A 25110-nucleotide genomic window follows, 5' to 3' on the forward strand; every position below is an offset into this window, starting at 1 on the left:
GATGTGATTTAGCATGTTTTGTGGCAAACTCGTCATATTTTCTGCATTGTCTACACCGTGTGATGTAATCTGCCTGTTTACATCTTTGCATTGACTTAAAGTACTGTAAAGTACTGACACAGATATTTAATTCAGCATTTGGCTAGAACCTAGCAAACAAGGCTTTTATCGGAGTTGGTGTGCCTTTAACATGTATGACAGTGCATTTTTACGTGAACAGATTTTTAATACAATGAATGCAGGGAAAACTCCATTTATAAATATACCCACGTGCATGGCCTTATTAATTTATGGTTAAATTTAGGGCTGCACAATATATAATTTCAGCATGGATATCACATTCATTCATTCGCAATGGTCACATCGCAGGATCATTTTGGATGCGTTTTTGATGTCTGTGACAGTGTGAGGATTTTAAAAGCATTCAGGCCTAAGAAATTGTACTGTTTGTAACTATGATTCATTGCTTTATTTATGCACTGTAGACTTCGCAATAATACTTTACATTGGATTATTCTCTTCAAAACTTCTCGAAAAAGCATTAAACAGTTCAATTTATTTGTATCTTTTACTATAATAGCATTCCTATATACTTGTAGATTGTTTATTTAATTGTATGCATTATTCATTTGACTACAGAATCATCCCAATCCATCCAAGTGAAATGTGTCCATTTAGAAAGAATTTCTCAATTCATCTGGTGCAAGTGTATATATTGCAATATATAAAAACATATTCACAGAAAAACTAAATAGTGCAATGATATTTTTCAATATCGTGCAGTCTTAGTTTAATTAGTATTTCTTTTTATACAAGATAAGTGCCAATAAATTTACATTAAAATTAATTAAGAGGTATAATAGTGTAAATAACAATATGCAAAGACTTGTGAAATAGCACAATAAATTTACATTTGTTGACAAAACAGTATTATTGTTCATTTGTATTTACCGTTAATTTGTGTGCTGTAACAGCAGATTGTAAGCAAGACATGATTCTTTATTTTTATGTAGAGTATAAACTAAAATAATGCATTACAGCTACCTGCTGTTGGGCAAGACCAGAGACATCCTACTGAGAGACTGAAAAAAATCTACCTAAAAAGGGATGCTGATGAAGTTCTACGCATATTTGCTTTCTGCACATTATACTTTAGCTCAACTTTGTCATCTACTGGGCATCTCGGAACTACTTTGAATAGTTTTACACTACTTTGGTTAGGAAAAAAAAGAAAAGTCATTTACTCCTTTCACTTGCTCAAAATAAAAAGATATTTTGAAGAAACCCGTAAACATTTCTGTCCATAGTATTTGTTTCTCCTACTATGCCAGTCGATGGTTACCGGTTTTAACTTTCTTCGAAATATCTTCTTTTGTGTTCAGCAGAATAAAGAACCTCATAAATATTTGGATCTGCTTGACGGTGCATAAGCCGTAGAATTGACATTCTTGGTTGAACCATCCCTTTAAACCATATAAATGTATATGTGAGCAGTATGTATGCCAATGTAAGCTCACCTGTGAATAAACAGCAGCGTTCATATTCCAATATCTCTGCGACTCCTGAACAATACCTTCATGTGTGATACCTGAAACAGACCACAACAATGGTAAACGTGCCAGCCTTCATCAACTCAGAAACTTCCTGATAATCTGGTCGACTGCTCACCTTGTTCACTCTTCACCATCCACACTTTGAGCTCGATGAGGCTGTGGGCATAAAAGCAGGAATCCTCTCGCTGGCAACCGTATCGCACCTCATGCCGACACAGATCCATTTGGCAAAAAGGGTTGTATGGACGAACTTTGGAGTACCTGACCGTTTTGTCCCTTAAATAGTGTACAAGGCACCTGGAGGAAGAGGAGGGAAAGAAAGGTTTTAAATCTATATTACTAAATAAAAGATCTCAACAAGTGCTGGACTACAAAAATGAAATTGAAAGGCCACTTAATATATTGTATATACAGTTGGGTCCATAAATATTTGGAGACATTTTTGGCTCTATACACCAACAAGATGTGCTTTAACTGCAGACTGTCAGCTTTAATTTGAGGGTATTTGTATCTAAAAGAGGTGAACGCTGTAGAAATGACAACAGTTTGTACATGTGCCTCCCACTTGTTAAAGGCCCAAAAGTAATTGGACAGAATAATAATCATAATTCAAACTTTCACTTTTTAATACTTGGTTGTAAATCCTTTGCAGTCAATTGTAGCCTAAAGTCTGGAACGCATGGACATCACCAGACGCTGTTTCTCATTTCTGGAGGTGCTCTGACAGGCCTATTCAGCAACCGTCTTCAGTTCCTGCTTGTTTTGGGAGCATTTTCCCTTCAGTTTTGTCATCACAAAGTGAAATACATACTCAATCGGATTGAGTCAGGTGATTGACTTGGCCATTGCATAACATTCCACTTCTTTCTCTTCAAAACCTCTTTGGTTGCTTTTGCAGTATGCTTTGGGTCATTTTCCATCTGCACTGTGATGCCCCGTCCAATGAGTTCTGAAGCATTTGGCTTAATAAATTATACATTTTAATATAAGAATGCTTGTGCTGTGAAGTAAAATCTAAAATTGTGTACGAAAAGCATTGTTAATGCACCGTGAATGTCATAAAATCAATATGAAAAAATGTAACTATGTAAATGTAAAGGTTTTATATATCTATATATAAGATTTTAGATCAAATTTATTTAATTGAATTTAAAATACTGTAGTTATATTTTTTAATTTTTCATAACAACTGACAACCTTGGTTTTTAAAATGGTTTTAAACAAACAGTAGCATAGTGTAGCGAACTTTGTGATTCTGCTTGGTCTTTCTTCGGCGCTACTAAAACCACCACATCAAACCTGCAGCTCTTTTATGAAATTATAGTGAATCGCATTTTAAATAGCACATCACAATTGTAATCTGTTAAATGTTTTCTTAATTATTATTATTATGCTGCATCTAAAATTTAGTGTAGTAAAAATTATTTTTACAGAAAAAAAAAAAGTACAAAATTACATTTTACTAAGACGTAAAAATAGTAAATCCAGAAAAATATATAAAACTGATTTTTTTCCTATAGCTGTATTAACATTATCAATGTTATGGACTGTACATCAGTGCTGGTTTGCCTCAGATGCAGTTTTATATTGAGGTTTAAATCGGGTGCACCATTAAAACACCTTCGTCATGCAAACACTTTCATATAAGATGCGGGTGTGAAACTGGCCTACTGACACCGTTCAGAAAACTTCACAGTCTAATAACAACAACAATGCTGGTTCATTTTTACCAACCAAATACATTTGAACATACAAACAGCCCTCATTTGGCCTCATTTAATTCTCACTACCAGAAAAAAAACTATTAATTCAGGCTGCATGGCATTTAGAGTCTGGTCAAGTCTCCACAAGAAGAGATGCTTACTTCTTTTCCTCAAACGCATGCTTTGTCACTGGGTGAGAGCATAGGCTGGGGATTGTCCTTATTGGTTTTGCTGATTATTCTGGGCTTGTGATCAAAGCACACCTACAGAGAGGTCACACATGTTAGGTATTTGTACAAGTTTAAACCGATGCAAATTTCAGCAATGACGGAAAAACAAACAGTAAAACTGAAAATCCCTTCTATTCAAAACCAGTTAATCCGGTTCGATGATGAAACGACAGGGAGTGTTAAAAAGAAAAACTGAGAAGGATTGAACTCATTATCAACATGATTCATTTAGGCTGGTTGACACTGGATTAGTAAGTAATTCAATCTATTTTAAGCAAAGCATTCAAAACAGCCATTACCTCACAGAGGAACAGAAATATCCCATGATGCTCCTGTAGGATTTTGGCCACAGTCAAATTAATCTTAGGTCTAGATCCATAAGGATCGCACAGATTGTCCCGGCAGATGAAGCCTTTGCGCTCAAGCGTCCACACATCAATTTCCTCTTGGCAATAAGCAAAGGTACAGTGGCCAAGGTACCGGCATTCCTGTCCTATCGCCACATCTATAAAAGCCCAATTTGAAGAATTTCAGCAACTTGTAAAGCAGTAGAAATGAAACCCCAAAGAGACACACCATGATTACCTTTGCAAATATAATAAGGCCCCATGTACTGGTTTTTAGGTCTAGGCCGAATAAGTTTCCACGTCTGAAGTTCCACATGTTTGGTTCTTCCCAAAAGCAAATCTTTTTTGCATTTGTGGTCCTCTGTAAGGTAAGTGTAATCCAGCACACCCAGGCCTGTGAACACAGTCATAAAAGAAACCTCATTGTTTGCATCTTTTAAAAGGTCATGCACTGCATTGGCTGCTTAGCAACACTCCTGCATGACTGATGCTCACCGGTTTTAATGTAGCATGAAGAACAGGCTTGTTTAAAATCATGGGTATCAGCAAGTGGGTTCTTAGCGAGGTCTAACTGCGGTGGATATTCCTGGGCGTACGTCCCATCAGATGTGCAGTAACCCATCCCGATGGGTGGAATGGTTGGCACTGACATGTCGCTATTGCTCATCTGAAAAAGCAAATAACTGGGATTAACTAAAGAGAATCACTGAGATGAATATTCATAAAACAATATTGAAATAAATTAACTCTTACCGACAGAAAATGATGCTGGCTAAAAGCTTTATCTGGTCCATAATGATAAAAAAAAAAACAGAAAAGGAAATTCAGAAATTATGAAGGAAAATAAACAAACTAAAAAACAAAAGTCACTGACAAAGGGTTCAAAATTAACACTTTGTGATGTGAAGACACCAAATTGAGGTGAATTTTAGATTTGGTGATTTAATTCAACTGCACTTTACAAAGACTGCCAATTATAAAATATGACTGGTTTGATGAAGTGGCTCAATGACTCATGTCATTTATCACAATTGCTCCAGGAGTGGCACTCAATAAATCTATTGTGAAAGTGTGATGCAGTGATGCAGGACTATAACCATTTACCTTGGATCCCCCTCAAACACAGACACAATAAGACATTTCCATTTACTTTTGGATTCTAGCAGAAAATAAATCTCTATAATATTTATGAAATGTAAAATTATATGCATGGCAGAACCGTTTTAAAGAACGCAGACTAAAACCTTCTTCATATCTTCATTTTTAATAGCCATGTTCTTAAATTTATCTGTTAGTCCAAGCCATTTGAATTGACTCCTAGATAAAACGTACCTGGACTAGTTTGCTTTCAATTAAGGAGTCTCACATTTCAAGTTGTCCATTTTAATTAGGACGTTTAAATCATTTTGTAGACTCTCTGATGCTGTACAGAAACCACAGTTCAAATAACAGCATAGCAAAAGGACAAGATTATTCCTTCCTCTTCGCTATTTGTAAACATGAATAAACATTTCTCTCATGTTTGTAAAATTGCTCAGCGTTTCAATTGGTGAAAGATATCAGTTAAATATCTTGCAAACAATGCAACATAGAACTACATTTGCATTCAGTGTCCACGGTTTGTGAGTCTGCTAGAGAAATTAGCTGTAGAAAAGAGCTGATCACTAAACACTTGCACTATATAAGCTTACAAATCCATTGTACATTACTTGCATTTTAACCTGTTGGTAATATGTTAATTATAAATAATCGCATCATGAAAACAAGTTGCAAAAGCCACTGTGTACATTACAGCAAAAAACAAATAAATAAAATAAACGGCAGTAAAAACTAAGTTTAGAGTTTTAGACATTAAAGAGCCCATATTATACATGAAATAGGGTCATATTTAGGTTGTAAGGGTCTCCAACAACAGTCTAATATGCATGCAAGGTCAAACAACAATTTCATGGTCTTATAATCTGCATTTATTTTTACCTAATTATCCCAGCGACTCTCATATGAATCGTTCAGCGATTCATTTGTTCCCAAACCCCTCCTCAGCGCGAAGCTAATTTGCGCTGATTGGACCGATGACAGCCTGCTGCGATTGGTCGACGACACTGACAGGCTTCAGGGCGAGACAGAGTGAAATGCCCAGCAGCTAATCAACAATATAAAAGTAGTCACAGTGCATACACGCTTTATAGTGGATTTTGGCTGCCAGTGGGAGAATGTAAATACAGACGATGGACTAGAAAATACTGACGACTAACTATTTTATTAAGCAAAAACTCCAAGAACTGGTGAGGAGATCTCCTAGCAGTCTACTTGCTCTTTTCACGCACGCACGCACGCACGCACGCACGCACGCACAGGGCCGGTGCGTCCAGAATAGAGACGGCGCGGCGGCGACACCTCCCTCACCCTCCGCGTCCTCAGTTACATCCGCTTCATAGTGGATTTTGGCTGCCAGTGGGTGAATGTAAATACAGACGATGGACTAGAAAATACTGACGACTAACAATTTTATCAAGCAAAAAGTCCAACAACTGGCGAGGAGATCTCCTAGCAATCTACTTGCTCTTTTCACACACACACACACACACAGGGCCGGCGCGTCCAGAATAGAGACGGCGCGGCGGCGACACCTCCCTCACCCTCCGCGTCCTCAGTTACATCCGCGATTACCCCCATCCCCCCCAAGCTTCGATTTCAACCGCAAATACACACATTGCTGACTATCCGTAAACAAAGCGGCATGCGTCGCGTTTTCAACGTGGCTTTACACGCGATCTGAGAATATATAGAGTTAACCGGATACAGTACACTCGGTTACAAGTAACAAAACACAACTAAATGCATAATTTGCAAGCTAGAGTAAACGAGGCAACAATTTTAATCGCACGTACTTACACTGGTGAAATGGGGGAAGAAACTGATCCATGATGCACTGATCCATGTTCTGACAGTCTTTACTGATCCTTCCTTTAACAAACCGATGAAGTCTTCTTTGTAAGCAGGTAGTTTCCAGAGGCTCTCGATCTGCTCAAGGCTAGGCTATATTGCTAAGGTTTCATCTTTGGGTGAACTGTCAATAATATCCATCTGCACAGCGTGATTTCATTCGACCGGTGTCTGTGTGTGTCTCTGTGTGTGTGACTTTTTTTCTGTTAGTGGGCGGGGCCGCAGGTTTCAAATCTCCCGGGCTTGCGCGTGCAACTACTTGTGTTTCGTAGCCGCGTCATCACGAAACACCTAATGACTCGTTATCAAGACGACTCGTTTGAAGCACTATGAGTCGACTCTTTTATAGATGAATCAATAGTTTAAAACACTGTACACTTACATATTTAAGCCTTAGCTGGATATTTCACTTCACTTAGAGCTGTGTGACACACTATATGGAAGGGCATTTTCAAAAACCCATAATATGGGCTCTTTAATTTTAAAAGCATTTAGAAATTTAGACATCAAATGTTTTTTTCTCATATGAAACAGCAAGTCCAAAACCTTTACTATTTTCTTCAATATAATCTAGCCAAATTAACTAGATGTATATATTCTGAAGTGAAAAAAGCATTAGAATAATGTAAAACAACACAATGAGGTTGTAAAAGGGAATTGAGTTCAAGTGACAAGTTAAGGTCAGTGACAACTTCTGCTTTTCCATGCAATTTTTAATTACAAGACATGCAAAATATTTAATATGACAAGGGAGTTCCTGCTGATGTAATTTAAGTCATTAAATAAACAGTAAAAATATTCTGAGCTTGTGATCACCACAGATATTCAGCAAGAAGCCTTCATATTTTTAGCAAAATATCTATACTGACTTCTGGACAATGGAACAAGACGCGGTAAAATGCTAATTCATTCCTACAGCATGCTATTTTACGGTTTTTAATTGTTATCCCTTGGCCATCTTGGAATTTTCGATGTTTTATTACTCTATCTCTCAAAAAATAATTTAAAAAATATATATGTAATCTAGCCAAAAAAAAAAAAAATAATAATAATAATAATAATAATAATAAAAAAAAATAAATAAATAAATAATTTTGCCACAGCTTTGTGCATCATCAGGTTGTACAAAGAGCCTAGATTTAAACTCCCAGAAAATCTTGGTTATCTTTCACAACGGAGAACGAGTTTTAAAAATGTAATTCAATATGACTTTTTACAACTATAATTTTTTAATGTCATGATAGCTAGGCCATTGTCTTGGTGTATTAAGTTCGTTTAATCAAAATAGTCTATTACATGCGAGTCCATTTCATGTGTATATCTATGATTGTGGATGCAGTGAACATGCTCTTGAGCATCCTCAGGCCATTCCAATATTGTGGATGTCTTTTGTGCATCGGCTCAAAGAAAAAGCCCTGAATATATAGGTAGTTGACATAAGGGCCCAATCCCAATAATTTTTTAGTACCCCTCCCCCTTGGCCCTTAAAACAGAGTGTGAAGGGGAAGGGCTTCAAAAATTACCCATAAGAAATGGGACCGCACTACAGCACCTGCACACATCATCATATGCCATCGCGATCTCATGCTTCATATGAAAATCAGACGATCGCGACTGCTGTAGTTATTCCAGTTGATTTATTTTTTGGTATTTATCTTCAGGAAATCACTGAAGGCATATATTGTTATCATGACGATATAATGTGGCAATAAGATCGTAACTATACTGTACGTTTACACAGTGGCCATATTCATCTATGTAAACACAAAAACATTAGCCCATATTATACATGAAATAGGGTCATATTTAGGTTGTAAGGGTCTCCAACAACAGTCTAATATGCATGCAAGGACAAAAAACACTTTCATGGTCTTATAATCTGCATTTATTTTTACCTAATTATCCCAGTGACTCCCATATGAATTGTTCAGCGATTCATTTGTTCCCAAACCCATCCTCAGCGCGAAGCTAATCTACGCTGATTGGACCGATGACAGCCTGATGCGATTGGTCGACGACACTGACAGGCTTCAGCGCGAGACAGAGTGAAATGCCCAGCAGATAATCAACAATATAAAAGTCACAGTGCATACACGCTTCATAGTGGATTTTGGCTGCCGATGGGTGAATGTAAAAACAGACGATGGACTAGAAAATACAGACGACTAACTATTTTATCAAGCAAAAAGTCCAGTCCAAGAACTGGCGAGGAGATCTCCTAGCCCATCACAGTCTAACCTGCTCTTTTCACACACACACACACACACAGGGCCGGCGCGTCCATAGAGGCGTCGGCGACACCTCCCTCACCACCCACGTCCACAGTTATATCCGCAAATAATACCCCCCCCCCCCCTTCTTCAATTTCAACCGCGACCCGGTCCTCACTTTACTTACGGGTCCCTTTCGTCGCGTTTTCAACGTGGCTTTACACGCGATATGAGAAAATAAAGAGTTAACCTGATACAGTACACGCGGTTACAAGTAACAAAACACAACTAAATACATAATTTGCAAGTAAACGAGGCAATAATTTTAATCGCACGTACTTACACTGGTGAAATGGGGGAAGAAACTGATCCATGATGCACTGATCCATGTTCTGACAGTCTTTACTGATCCTTCCTTTAACAAACCGATGAAGTCTTCTTTGTAAGCAGGTAGTTTCCAGAGGCTCTCGATCTGCTCAAGGCTAGGCTATATTGCTAAATTTATAGCCAAATTTAGCGGTTTTTATTTTAGCTGTTTTTTTAAGCATGACTGTAAAACCCGAATGTGGTTGATAGTATTAACATTTGTTTGTTTGTTGTAAAAATTTGTAATAATGACTAAAAATACAAATTTGTGGATCTCCTTACTTCCAGGTGCAGCTATACAACCGCTGTGGCTGGTGTATTCTGGAAAATTTTCCTTACCCCTTGGTTTCGAGTGTGGTCCTGAAAAATCTCTATTAAAAGAGATATCTACCCCTTCCCCTTAGCCCTACGCCTTCAAGCTAAAAAGAATTGGGACACCCTCACCCCTTCACTTGAATGCGCAAAACAAGGGGAAGGGGTAGAATTGGGATTGGGCTAAAATAAAAGCTTTTTTAGTGAACTTTAAAAAGAAAAAAACATATATTTATGTAGATTGATGCCTGATGTTTGAGAAAAATATAAGGGCTCATTAGCTTAATCAGATTTATCACTGGCAATTCTGGTGTGAGACAGCAAAACAGAAAAATATATATAAATACAGTAATATACAAATAGCGTGAGAGTGATTTATCTTCACTGTTAAACACATCTTAATATAGTGCCATTTATTTCATATAAATTATGAATAATGTGTTTTTGTTCTCCATCACTTGTTGGACTTATTGAACATTTTCAATAAATAGAGGCGTCACACCAAAGGACAACAAAATTTTATGTTATAGTGGTTCCAAAAGTTGTCAAATATACCAAAAGCTCTTGTTCAGTCAAATGATCTTGAATGGATTGCTTTGATCATTTCATTTTCTGTGGAATTTCCGGATTTAAAGTGACAAAATTGAACAGGTTCCTAGGTTTTTAGAAATAAGGTGACAATAATGATTGCCATTTCATAAAATAGCCACTTGGAAATTAGTCCTGAGGTATTTATTAATGATTTTACAATTTCCTTTTTAATTAATAGCAGTTGTAATATTGAATGTTCTGTCTCTTGCATGTGCCTGTGAGTGCAAGCCATCAATTTTGAACCCTTTTTTCTTCATTATAAGAAATAAAAAAAAAGCAACATACCTGTCTGAGTCTCTGAGAGTGACAAACTATCCAACGAATCCAGCTGTGAAGAAAATGTGTCCAGACCAAGAGAATACGATGAAATTGGTTTGTGATACGGTGCAGGTAAATTTACAGTGCAGTGCGAATCCATGCCCAAAAATGGATGGCTCAGATGAGAAGGCATGAGCAAAGGACTCTGTATTGAACTACTGACAGCAATACTGGTAGGTAAAGGAATAGGTCCGTCAACTGTGGGAATATCCTGAATGGAGAAAATAAAATGTAAAAAAACATGGCATAAATATGATCCATGCAGTTTGAGCAAACGTGCACTTTTAGCTTACCAAATTAGCCTCAGGAGGACTTGCTCGGTCCAATAGCTCATCCAGATCATCTCCAATAATATCTGTATCAAAGTCTAAGTGAGCATTTGCTACTGCATAAGAGTCATTGGGCCTGGTTCCATTGACCAGTGGCATATGTAAAGGCATGGGAACAGGCTCTGGATTGTGTGTCTCTATCGGGATGACTGGTGGTGAAATGAGACCAACCAGAGGCTTGGACTCTACTTCTTCCTTCTCACTGACAGTTGAAGACACTGGCATGCTGACAGGTAGTGGGCCGCTCATACCATGAATATACTGGCCCACTTCTGTGGACACAAAGAGGCATTAATGAGCTGAACGCTTCAAGCAGCAAACTTATTAGATACAATTTTGAGGTTTGTAAGATCGTGGCTGAATTGATTTGATCGAAAGCACAGCAAAAAAGTAAATAAATAAAATAAAAAAACAATAATACAGCAAAATAATATTAGAATTATAAAACTAAATAAAAAGTATATTTATTTTCTATCGATCGACTATAAATCAGGATTGCAAAATATAATGTTTCAGCATAGATATTGTGATGTGACTCTAGCTAATATAATATCAGGGTTTCTGCAGGTTTCTTTAAGTCAAATTTAAGACTTTAAGACCATTATGAATGAAATTTCTGACTTATAAAGGGCTAAACACAAAGGATTTTTTTCTAATGCCCCAGTTACTTCTGCAAATACTTTTTGTTTTAATGGAAGATCATGTAAGGGGATGTGTTGCTTTAGTTTTCTTTCCCTGCTTAGGGAATTGAATTAGGAGAAATTGCTGTAAACATGTCTAACAGCTGTTGTGAATTGTATCTCTTTGCAATAAAAACAAATATATTTAAAAATAAAAGACGGATTATTGTAATTGGGTGTTGGCCCAATTGAATAGCTTTACTTTACATCGGAAAATTGAGACCTGTTTAAAGTGATTTAAGACCTACGACATAATATTTAAGTGGAATTTAAGACTTTTTAAGGCCAACAATTTTGTTTTTGAAATTTAAGACATTAAGACCTTGCAGAAACCCTGAATATAATATAATATAATATAATATAATATAATATAATATAATATAATATAATATAATATAATATAATATAATATAATATAATATAATATAATATAATATAATACTCTGGGGTCATGCTTGACTGAACATAGAATAGATCTAGGCCTATATTTTTTATAAAATGCTTAACGAATTTCTTCTTTCTAATAGGTTATCAATTTCCTAATGCATAAATTTTCTAATGCATTCACTCTGAAAGGCTCCATGGTGAAGTATGGAGCTCTCAACCACTGCAAGACGTATCCATTATGCACATCAACCATTTAATGAAAGGAATTGCTTTCATACTCTGGGTGAATGCTTGAATGTACATACAAATCAAGATATTTAAAATATGAACAGGAAATGTTTGAGGAACAATAGTTTTGTGAGGAAATGCAAACTTGGTGACAGCATGCAAAAACTTTCTTTTACTCAGTTTTTTTTTTCTTCCACACATTTTTTCCGCCACCATTACATCCCTTCTGGGTCTCCGTAACATTAAGCCTTTTTTGGCTTCTCCAGTGCCATGTTATCTACATGGCCAATGTGATTACGCAAAACAAAATTACAAATCATGGGTTCAGAGCCAAAAAACCCACCAATGTGACAACAGTCCACTGGGGCAGGTGGGTCACTTTAACGAAGATGCAACCAGGCAAATGTGAAATCAAATAAGAAGGCACCCTTTAGTGCACTCAAATGTTCATTTGGAAGCCTGTAATCTTCTCAGCCAAGTTTAAATACCATATTTTGGCGCAATTTCCTCACAACACTTCCCATAACAATCCTATTTTCAGTCAGTAAGGATGAGTTGTTAATTTTTTGTGACTTTCCAATCTAGGAATGCAGATAGGATTTGTTTTGGCAGATACTAATAGAGGTTAACAAGAAACTTCCAGCTGATTCTGATATTGGTCAATTTCATACAGTACATTGAACATTGACAGGTTCCATTTAACATTCAACTGTCTAATATTTTAAGACGCACACAATATATTCAGTATCTCTTTTAATAATGGTTACTTTTACTTGACTTAACATTATACATTTATTTAACAAAATTAACATATAAACCTATATAAACATATAAGCCTTTGCTATATAAATTTTGCAGCTCCAGAAAATGATTGACTCACTGAAGTAAAGAGCTGTCAGTTTTTACTATAATCCAAGATGTTTAAGCTCAAACTAACTATTGGTTTTGAGCATACTGAATCCTAGCTGCTTTCCACATGCACATCTGACATTTTGAAGTTATTACACTCAGGTCTGAAAATTTGTACAGATTATATTTAGTTTTTTGCATACATTTAATATATTTTGCGCTGAGAAGAACGCTGGATTATTAAAAAGAAGTGCAACTCATTGCCTGCTCATAAATTGTAAATCATCAACATCTGCCTCTCATATTATTGCTGATATGCCAACAACTTCAATTTGATCCAAAAATTGGCCAATAAATATCCGCAGGCTATACATTGGTGCATCCCTGGTTCAAACATTCAACTAGACAAGTGCTAATTTCACAACATTCTAGGACAGTGGAGAGCGAGACAGGAATAAACTAAGAGAAATGTTCAACAAAGGACCTTGAGCCGGAAACCAAACTCAGGTTGGCATGAGCGTATGTCGACGCAATTAACCACTAAGCTATTGGTGCCGACTTTTCAAAACATTCTAAAGTCATTAGTCACTTTTGATCAATTTAACAAATCCTTGCTAAATAAAAGCATTAATTTGACTCAAAACACTCTTGCTAACCTCAAAAAGATTATATAGAAGTATAAAAAAAATACACATTCTTACCAGTTTCAATATCATCCACAGACGAAGAGCTTTGTGAATGCTGTTAGGAAATAAAGAAACAGAAGAATGTCAAAATTAGGGGTGTAAACCTACACTGGCCTCACGGTTTGGTTACGATTATCATGCTATTGATTCGGTTTAATTCGATATCTCGGTGCATTGATGATGCTCTTCATACATAATTAGATTTTTTTCTTCACAACAAGATTTTTTTGATTAAAAGCTATAAGTATATTAATATTTATATATTATTTGTAATACAATTTTGTCCCTTAATACAAGCAGTCAGATATATGAACTGTGCCTTTATTTGACCTGCTCAATGAAAACACTCTTTTTGAATGCATCAAACAAAACTCCAATACATGCACAGAAAACAACATGCGCATTCAGAGCAAATAAACTAAAGTAAATATTATCCCGCTTGCTTTTTGAATGCTGTCAAGCGAGGTCTTACACGCCTATGATTGGTCTTCACCCGCTCAACAGAAAGGGCTGCGCTTGGCTTTAGAAATGAAAGCGCTGTTCACCAATGAGTAACGCGGGAAGAACAGCCGCGGTTACAGTCTATATGTGCATAATGCGGGGTTATCACAGGTAATCCATAATAGACACAGTGGAACACTGTGGAACCACAGGCACGCTCATGTCTGGATCCACAAGTATAGCTTTAACCACCGAGAGGAGAGGAAAGGTTACCTCACGAATACGCCAGTGGGTCAAACGTCCAGTGAGAGAGAGAGAGAGAGGCAGAGATGGAGTTTACAGCATTTCTCCCTAGTAGTGAAATGTGCTGTGCCTTCTTCAGTGTCAATGAAAGACTTTATAGCAAACTCACAAGCAGTTGAACTGTGCATAATTATCTACCTTTTAGGTAGTTGGAGTGTTTTATTTACTTGTCCTCGCCTCCTTCGCCATAGTATTCTACTGCGACATCTCGTATAGGAGACAAATGACGTCAGTACGTAGTAACCCGTTTTCATCTATTACTTAACCGATTTTGAATTGCCTCTATCTGCATTGACACCCCTAGTCAAAATGTATCATTTTTAACACAAACATACAAATACACACAGCAAGCATTTTACCTTATCATTAACAGCTCCGGATATACCTGACCCAGGCAAAACATTTAAGACAGGCTGGGGAAAAAAAAGAAGCAAAAAAAAACAACTGAACAAACAGGTCAGATATAAATAACTGCAGATTATGAGCTGTAAGCATGGCACAATTATAAACAATTAATGACTCAAATTAAATGCTTTCCTCCTAAATAGCTAGAGACAAGGTGCATCCTAGTTCATTTTAATCACACAGTAACTTTACCTTGCTTCTCACATAAGCCTTACGGATTTTTAATCCCAACATTTTGGCAAGCTCCTGGGTCAATTCAATCACACGAGTATCCTGCAAATGAGCAAAGAAACATGAGATGCAAAATGCACGTTTCTTTGGGTAATGCAAAAACAACTTGATTAAAATCTAAATGCTCTGACCTGAGGCACTGCCATCGAGCATTTAGCAACTGCCTCATAAGCCTCCTGAAGTCTCCCTATATCTTTTAGGCAACGAGCCTTGCGGTAAAGTGCTCTGTAGTTGCTCTCGTTGAGCTGAAGAGCTTTTTCACAGTCCTCTAGAGCTTGATCGTGCAGCTCCTGCGTGAATAACCACAAACACATTACAGTGCATTAATAAAACCAACGGAGACAATTAACATTGCAGCATAAGTAGCTGTCGAATACTGTGTGCAAATGTACTTCTTGGGTTTTTATATTTTTGAACTATACCTTCTTATTCAAAGCAATCTGACCAAAAATATAGTTTAACAGTAACATTGTGAAATAGGGCTACACAATATATCGTTTCTGCGAGTTTATTAATATATCACAATTCATACACAATGGTAATTCAAAGTGCTTTACATAAATACAATAAAATGATTAGAAAATTTTTAAATGATTAAAAGTGTTAAAAACAACGTTTAAAGGAATGAAAAAAAGACAATAGTGTGCTCTGTCGGACGTAGCACAGTGCTCATTCTGTAAAGGCACAGCTAAACAGATGTGGTTTTCAGTCTTGACTTGAATGTGCCTAATGTTAGAGCACATCTGACAGCACACAGATGCTGACACGCTGAAGGAGCACCAGATCGAAACTTTTGTTTTGTGTTTACCTTATGATTGAGAGGTGGGAACCGCCAGATGTGCAACAACTTTATTCATAAGGTAAACACAAAACAACAGTTTCCATCTAGATCTTCTTCACGTGACTAGACACTTGTAAACAATCGCTCCATCGGCCGCTACCAAGGCAACCAATCACAGAGATTGCGCTTCGAGTCTTTGCAACGTATAGTTAAACTTGAGAGGTGCGTGTCAGCGTTGGCGTCAGCCACGGCGAGGGCTATGTGATCGCGCAAAAGCTGCTCCGGACCATACATGTGCGCTTGATGCAGAAGTATAAATCAGCCTTTAGATTTCATGCTAATTTAAACCATTTGGGCACAAGAAATGATCAAGTTTGCCACTTTAACAAAGATGAATTGTGCTTAATTATTTATACAACGAAGACTATATAGTACAGTTTAGAATTGATTATTGCATTTTCAATGCTGTTATGCTGCATTCACACCAGATGTGAATGAAGTGTCAAGTGCTTGTGATTTACATGTTAAGTCAATGCAAAGCGAATAGACATCCTGCGGCATGATTCATGCAGGTTGATCGTTTTGTGCGATTGACGCGCATATTGCATATCTAGTGGACTCAGACATGGCTCCAAATAAATTGACGCCGTTTTTCAGCCTTCCTAAATCACATAAAAACAGCTATTCTCTCAATAAAATCCATGTTAGCCGTTTAGCAATGAAACTAGAGTCGCCAGGCAGACAGAAGCCCTGACCATGATGCGAATTCGCATCTGTTCTGAAATTAATTTTGAAGTGGATTTAACGAGCAAATGAAGCGAGTGAACTTAAAGAGTCACAAAACACCAAAACGCATTTTTTGAGATGTTGATAGTCATATACGTGTCCCACGCTGCTAAAAACACTATTAGGACACATCTTTCATTAAAAAGTGAAAATTGTTTGTTTTTGCGATGAGTAAATTTGTTCTTCTGGTTTGAAACGAATTTTTGTGTCACGGCAATTAGATACTTGCGTGTAATCCAGCGTGGAGAGTGGGACGTCTGTACTTGCGAGTGCATCGTGGCGTCTCTGAGTGTGCAGCATTAACTCATAAGAAAGACTTGGTTCAAACCAATCAGCGCACTCTTTTGTGTATGCGGTGCAACTTCATATGCGTGATAGCTTCGAAGACTGTTTTTACCGGTTACAGTTTTCAGACGGCAGAGAGACGATACGTTGTGTTGCCAAAACAAGTGGAAGTAGACAGGTCGTCAGTGTTGCATTTTTAAATGTGCTGCAACGTAGGTTTTGTTTTCATTTCCCTGCTATGAGAGCGCAGCTGGACTCATGTGTGGATTACAGTGCACACGACACACCACAGAAATAGGTTTGTAAGGAACATTTTTTACCTGAGAGCTTTTCGGATCTGGAAATGGTGAAATCCCAATTTATCGCACGTCTCCTTTTAATAAAGATGCGGCTCCAGTTGGTGTTGATTCTCCTGTCTCTACAGATTTGGTAAGCTATCAGTGGTCTTTGTTTGTTTATTCAGATGGCAAAGTTAGTTTGTATCGTCAGCAGTACTCTTTCAATTTCTAAAGACATACCTTAGTCAAAATGATTTCTAAGTTACTAAGTTTACAGTACGTTATCACTACAATATTATGGACTGAAAGATCCGCTGTAAATGCTGCTCTCCGAGTGTAAACATGTAAACACCGCAATCAAGCTATTACCGTCGTTTACGATTTTCGGCGCATTTTGTGACAGGACAGTCTATACACACACGGCTTTCTGACGCTACCTACCGAGTGCATCTAAGTCACCGAAAAATGTGGAGGCTTTTTTCTGTTATACGACGTGCGGTATCAAACATTTCATTAAAACTGCACTCTTCCAGCAGTTCCTCGCATGCAGTATCTGGTTTGTCACGGGGGCCAAGCATAAAATGTTCCTGAACGAAAGTGAAAGTCCCAAACTGCAGTTAAAGTTGAAAAATTTATAATTTAATTACTGATGTCCATATAAACACAGTCACTGTCTTTCTCCTCTGTGTCTGTATGTTTGTTTTCCCTCTGTGAAAATTAGCACGTGCCCAAACGGAAACTCCCATTTTTATCCAAAACCTTCCCCTTCCCCGACACTCCCACCTAAAGAGCTTGACACACCCACTTTTCTGACTTTTTCCAAACTAGACGTGTGAAAACACCCTGCTGAAATGTTCAAGTGTCTATTTACGTGCGAACAGCGCAATTAATTCACGCATTCCACGTCTGGTGTGAACACAGCATTAGACTTCACTAAAAACCATGGAATACTGTTTATTTAATTTTTATTTTTGCTGTAATGTTGTCATCTGTGCAATTTTACCATGTATATTTTTGTATAATTTTGCATATTTTATGCAAATGTACTCAAAAATCCCAATCAATGTAAAATGATGAATTATTTCCTAATAGTATTAAATTCATATCACAGGAAAGTAAAATCTGGCAATGTCAGTTTATTCCAATACCGTGCAGCCCTATTGTGAAACATCATTACTTTTACAAAATCTTTCAGAAATCTTTCTAAAACGATGAACTGGTGGCCAACAAACACTTATTATTAATGCTGAAAACAACACTGTTTCAATCTAATATGTGTGAAAACAGGCTTTTTATTAAATAGAAACATTTGATCAACTGAATGCATCCTCAATAATTGAGTCTATGCACGTGAATGCTTATTCTTACAATGTTCAAGTAGGAAGCAGCGCGGTTCGCATGAAGCTTCTCGTTCAGATCTTGAGAGATGAGGATGTCCTCTGAGTCTGCATACTCCGATATGTTTAAGGCCTCAGTGTATAAATTAACAGCTCGTGCCCATTCGCCTTCATGGAACACGTCGTTTCCCTCACCAAACAGATTCCTCACTAAACTCTGAATGAACACCTGGAGGACAAACAGATGCATAATATAAACAAAGAATTCTCAACTGAAATCAGTGCTGTTGACAGAGTGAGGAGTGTTTACCTCATACTGCTCCTGAGAGCCAGGAAAAGGCAGGGTTGATCTACGATTAGAGGGAAGATTTAAAAAAATAAATGAAACACGGATGCAAAGAACATGAATAATAACATATTTAAAACCTGTCACTGTTTATTAATGGGGTTTGGCAACAAAGTTGTGGGTAGTTTGAATTCCAGAAAGTGTTCAAACCGCAACCAAATTCTTTCTTTCATACCAGAAATAAAACATCAGTGGATGATGTCAGCCATTTCTCACAGGTTTCCTCTATTGCATAAACTGAAGTCAAACAAGCTCTATTCACAGGTTGAAATACTGATAATACTTACTGAATGAACTGCAGTCCTTTCTGAATGTCCTGCCATCGGCTGCTTCGGTCCTGGCCTGTGGCTGACATCTTCCCATGCGTGCGTGTAGGACTTGACTGTGTTCAATGCCTGTGATTACATACATATAGAAAAATATTTAAGCACATTACATTACAATAGAGAAAATTAAAGCAAATTACATTAGTATAGAATAGAGAAAATTTAAGCAGATTTCTATTAATGACACACACTGACACTAATATTATGGAAAGTAATAAAGTAAGGTAAAAAAGCACTAGTTCTAGTTAAACAGCAACCAATTAGATCTAATTTAATGTAATGTTGTCGCAACAATTTTTAGAAGTTGATTTTAAAGGACTTCCAGAGAAATTGAACTGACGTAATTACTTAACATGCTACTATGTTCAAATGCGTAAAATATAATGATGCATAATGACAAATACTACGGAAATATTGTTAAACTTAGATGAAGAAACACAAGGCTGAAATATTAAAATAGTGAAGAAATAGAAGAGAGACAGACAGACGTCTGTCTTAATATAACATGAATAATGTTATGTTTTAACAGTTCTTGCATGTCTAGAAAGATGGATAGACAGACAGACAGATGAATGGATGGATGGATGGATGGATGGACAGATAGACGGATTGATGGATTGACAGAGACAGACGGACGGATGGATGGATATATAGATGGACAGAGAGACAGATGGATGGACGTATAGACAGACAGACAGACAGATAGATAGATAGATAGATAGATAGATAGATAGATAGATAGATAGATAGATAGATAGATAGATAGATAGATAGATAGATAGATATACAAACAGACGGATGGATGGATAGACAGACAGATAGACAGACAGATGGACGGATAAACAGACAGATGGATGGATTGACAGATAGACGTATAGATAGATGGACAGATAGATGGATAGGTAGATGTATAGATAGATGGACAGATTGATGGATAGACGGATGGATGAATGGACGGACGGATAGACAGACAGATGAATAGACAGATAGATGTATAGATGGACAGATAGATAAAGAGATAGATAGATAGACGCACAGATAAATAGACAGACTGATATATAGACGGACTGATAGATAGAAGGATGGACAGATAGACAGATGTACGGATAGATAGATGGATGGACGGATAGATGGATAGACGGATGGACAGACAGACAGACAGATGGAAAGATAGACAGATAGACAGACAGATGGATGGATACACAGATAGATGTATAGATAGATGGACAGATAGATGATAGACAGACAGATAGATGGATAGACGGATAAATGGCTGGACGGACGGATAGATAGATAGACGGACTGATGGATGGATGGACGGATAGACAGACGGACAGACATACGGATAAATGGATGGATGGACGGACAGACAGAAAGACAGACAGATAGATAGATGGATGGATGGACAGATAGACAGATGGACAGATAGACGGACGGACAGACAGACAGACAGATGCTCCAGGAGAAAACAGAAATATTCGTCTCTGAATAATAATTATTCTTAATGTTATATAAATATGATGCTTTCTCAATTGAAAATAACTTCATAGGCACATACATCTACGTAAACTAAACCTCTATAAAAGTTGTATCAGCTTATTCGTCGGTTCTCGGCCTGCAACGTTAACCGACAGATGTGCTCATGCAGCGAAAGCAGCTCGGTCAAGTTCGTAGTGGACTCGTTCCGTCCGGTTTAGCATCGCAAAACACTCGGCTCAAAAGAAGATTCATTCAGACCCAGCTATACTACATTTCCATAGTTGGGGAAGAAAAGCTGTGAGGAATTCAGTACAAAGCAACACACTTCCTCAACTTGAGCCCCCTTGGCGGTAGAAAAGCGAAATTCACAGAAATGCGCCCAGTGACATTGATCGATTTAGCCAGGTACATTTTATCACACCGTTCATAAAGAAAGTGCTATTTCTGAGCATTTAATATGAATGAACGCTGATCCGTCTATACACATGGCCCATAACGGCTGTCCAAACGAGCCTTCGACGCCTAAATGTGCTGTCTAGATAGGCGACGCACTTCTTACTGAAACACGACCATTGTATGGCCAACTGTTTTCACAAACTGAAAAATTCCTATATTTATAGATCTACAGTAAAACTGGCACCTTTGTCCTGTTTATCCGTAAGGAGGGGAACGCGCAGATCTCCTGTACAAGCCAAATGGTTGAACATGCAAACTCTTGTGTGAACAGTCGCTAATGTTAGGTAAACTAGCATGATAGCATTTTACCGCGCACCTCTGCCCACTCACACAACTAACCAGTGGCCAACCTGACATATGGGGGCGACCAAATCTAGACGTTAAAAAATACTCACCCGAAGTAGATCAGTGGTCAACAGGAATGAAAGCGCTCCATACAATAGCTAATGTTTTCATGTGTTCGTCAATCCTGTCTCTTCTTTGGGCAACGTGATCTTCATGACGTCTTGTTCACTTTTTCGGTTAGTACTAGTTGAAGATGGTTACAGCGCCCTCTTCAGGAGACACTCTAAAACACCGGACTGTGATATCCATTTCAAACGTACAGTACAGACTGATGGACGCTGACTAGTAAAACCAGGTACAGTATAAAAAAGAACATGTATTTTTCTGTGGTTTATGAATTTTTTATGTATCAACTACTGAGTAACTATTTCATTACAAGCAGTCTGTTCTTGCTCTTTGTTCAGTCAATCAATCAGGCCTTTTGTTTATTTGTCATAAAATACGTTAATAAAGCAGTTTTGGAGGTAATGCATTACAAGTAACGTAACGTAATAGTAACGTAACGTAACGCAACGTAATAGCAGTTACGTAATAATATTACCTTTCTAAGTAACGAGTAAAGTAACTCATTACTTTGATAAAAAAGTAATATTATTACGTAAATGCTATTATGTTACGTTACTTTTTAGTTTAAAAATTAGCTTAAAAAAATAAATTGCTGAATTAAAATGAAAGAAGTCACAATGAATCATGTGTTCATTATTTTGAATGCATCAAAGAAAAGGAAAAGGGGATTGTCTCAATGTACAGTGATTTTACTTAAGACCAGGGGCGTAGCAACCGGGGGGGGACGGGGGGGACACGTCCCCCTCACTTTTTGGAAACAGGTTATTCTGTCCCCCGACTGGCCCACGCGTTTTATTTGACCTAGCGGCCGCAAGTGTTCTCTGATTTGTTACTTGATTTGAGTGAACGATCACTCAGCCAATCACAGCGCGAATCTCTTGAGCGTCTGCCACGAGCTTCATTCATACACTTTGCAGTCAAAGACAGGTATGACGCGGAAGGGAGCAACAGCTACAGCTGGGTAAATCACGGTAAATCACTAACGTTACAGAATCCTACTTTTGTTCCGTTTCGAAGTGAGAACCGTAAAGTCCCTGGTGCTGGTGTCTTGTCTGGTGCTGAGCCAGAGAAAGACAGCGGGGTTAAGTTGGTTTTGTTTTCGGTATTCCTGACACATTCAGTGACGGACGGCATTAACTAAAAAAACTCTAACCCTAAAAAGATCTAAACTGTATTCCCTACAAAAAGACAAAGCTGGTTATGTTTCACAGCTGTCTTTTTTTTTTTTCGTTCGATATTACGAGCACTGCTTGAGCAGTCGCAATATGCGTTTAGCCAGAGAGAGCTCGCGCTGAACTAATCTCTCAGTAAGGGACCGTCGTAAAAGTGCTTCTTTTTTTCGTTTTTTTTTCTTCCTAAAACAAGACCAACTTAACTCTGCTGAGAAAGACGTGTCATGTTATCACAATTATGCAGCCTTTTTTACAGCCTATTGCTTAATTTATGATTTAGACATGTAAATACACACAAATACTAGTAAAACAAGAACTTTAGCGTTTGTAAAACACACAAGGAAGTCTAACAATTCATTAAAATATAATTTGCCGATGTGTTTTAATCATATCAGATACACATACTGAAAGTAACTATAAAGTTGAATCTACTCCTCTCTACGTTCACCAACCACTTACTTGCATGTATTTGGGGAGTAATTGGTGAATTTACGTGTTCTGCTTTTATGACCACAAGTACACATGGCGATGTCCATCTCACGTTATATGTGTAGTATCAACTTGCAATTTTGCAATTGCATTGTAGTATTTAAAAATATTTTCACACAGAGTAATGCTTAATTTAAATGTGTGTGGTTTTGTTTATTTATTGTTATTATTAATATTTTGTAATTATTTTAGAATTTTGGTTAAAAGATTATTAAATTAACTTTATTGCTAATAAATCATTAATCACTTTTGGGTGACCATACAGCTGTCCCCCCCACTTTTAAAATGGCTGTTACGCCCTTGCTTAAGACAAATACTACAAAAGTAGAGTAGATCTGGGGTCAAGAAGTTCTCAGATAACAATATCCTAAATTTATTTATTTTTTATTTTATTTTTTTTTAAGTTAAATGTAGGTGTAGGTTATACAGTGCTTTGTTAATTGCAGAACTCCTCTACTTAAAAAAAAAAGAGTACTGAAAGAGATCAAGCCTCAGCCAGATAATAAAAAGTAATACAAAAGTAACTCCAAAGTATTGTAACACATTGCTTACCATGAAAAGTAACTAACACAACTAGTTACATTTTTGGGGAATAACTCTGTATTGTAATGCATTACTTTCTAAAGTAACTCTCCCCAACACTGGTTATGGAAGTACTTTGTTACAGTACAGTACATTGTTACAGTACATTATTAAAGTACAGTACATTACACTACAAATGTAGCATTCAAATACCTGCTTTGCTAAAATTCAAAGCAGTTCCAGCGTGGCGGGAATTTAACCTGAATGTGCGAGACATCTGGTGTCAGAGTTATTAGTTAGTAATAGGCATACAAAAACATTCTGTTTATCTGCATTCATATTACTGTTTAAGTCATTATTGTAATTACATGGTAAATAGCTTTAACATTTCATTTGTTAGTTAAAATGTGCACACCCAACAAACATCCCAGATGGTTCCCGCTTGGTCTTGTTTGCTGTAGGTTCATTTTGGCGTCAAAAAATAAACCTTTCTTTTTGTTGCATGGAGGTTTAAATCAATTTGGTTTTCAATTCTGTAACCAAAAATTGTAAGCTGGGCATCCAAATCAAATTCTTAAATTATGCACAGTTCCTCCAAGAAATGACAATTTTCTGTTATTTTACTCAAGTCCTCCATAGGCTAAAAGGTGGGCCCACATGGAATCTGTGCCTACAGAAATCAGCAATTGTTTTAAACTCATTATTGAGGATTTATTTATGTAAATGTGTGTAAATATATATTTATTACGTTTTTATATTTATTTCTGTTACATTATTGAATAATATAAAAATGTTTATACGACTTAATATAATTTGTAAGTTAATTTTTTCTCTCTCTTTAGTAGATTATATGAAAAACTTTCTTTGTTTACCTGATAAGTGGTTCTAACTGGATCTACATTTTAAACCTTAAGTTATAATTTTTTTTTTCATGTGATAAGTTTTTAGTTACTCTCAAAATAATTATATAAATTTACAGAATTTTGCTTGGAAATTGAAAGGATGTCCACAGATTTTGCTCGGCTGTACTAATAGGTTACAGTAATGGCTATTTTTTCTCTTTAAGGTGCAGTATGGGATCTGCTAAAATGCTATCCGTTAGCATACTAGCTTGGAAAACACAGTCCCTCACCTGCCGTCCAAAGCCATGCCTCCTGAAATCAGGAACACACATCTTAAAAATGACAGTAGACAACCCACTAGATCATGTCATTCGCCAGTTAGAAAACTTTATAGTACTTTATAAAACTACAATTCCGAACAAAAAACTGTATTACATCTAACACGTTTTCAGTCATGTAGCAAGCACGGACATCTTTCATAATGT

The 25110-nt window shown here is 37.0% G+C and overlaps 1 protein-coding gene across 1 annotated transcript in view; it reads right to left on the reverse strand.

Moving 5' to 3' along the window:
* zc3h7a (zinc finger CCCH-type containing 7A) overlaps positions 1 to 21703 on the reverse strand; it is a 34969-nt gene extending 13266 nt beyond the window's left edge. Inside the window, 18 exon segments of the mRNA XM_056451286.1 lie at positions 1518 to 1588; positions 1669 to 1850; positions 3418 to 3470; positions 3472 to 3519; positions 3786 to 3991; positions 4072 to 4227; positions 4329 to 4500; positions 4587 to 4618; positions 10544 to 10787; positions 10870 to 11177; positions 13751 to 13790; positions 14839 to 14892; positions 15077 to 15157; positions 15247 to 15405; positions 18614 to 18811; positions 18893 to 18932; positions 19216 to 19323; positions 21585 to 21703. Of these exon segments, the coding sequence (XP_056307261.1) occupies positions 1518 to 1588; positions 1669 to 1850; positions 3418 to 3470; positions 3472 to 3519; positions 3786 to 3991; positions 4072 to 4227; positions 4329 to 4500; positions 4587 to 4618; positions 10544 to 10787; positions 10870 to 11177; positions 13751 to 13790; positions 14839 to 14892; positions 15077 to 15157; positions 15247 to 15405; positions 18614 to 18811; positions 18893 to 18932; positions 19216 to 19283 (2112 nt within the window). The 5' untranslated portion in view covers positions 19284 to 19323; positions 21585 to 21703.
* Between the last annotated feature and the right edge of the window lie 3407 nt (positions 21704 to 25110).

Source organism: Danio aesculapii, chromosome 25 (genome assembly GCF_903798145.1).
Source record: "Danio aesculapii chromosome 25, fDanAes4.1, whole genome shotgun sequence".
NCBI classification, from domain to species: Eukaryota; Metazoa; Chordata; class Actinopteri; order Cypriniformes; family Danionidae; genus Danio; species Danio aesculapii.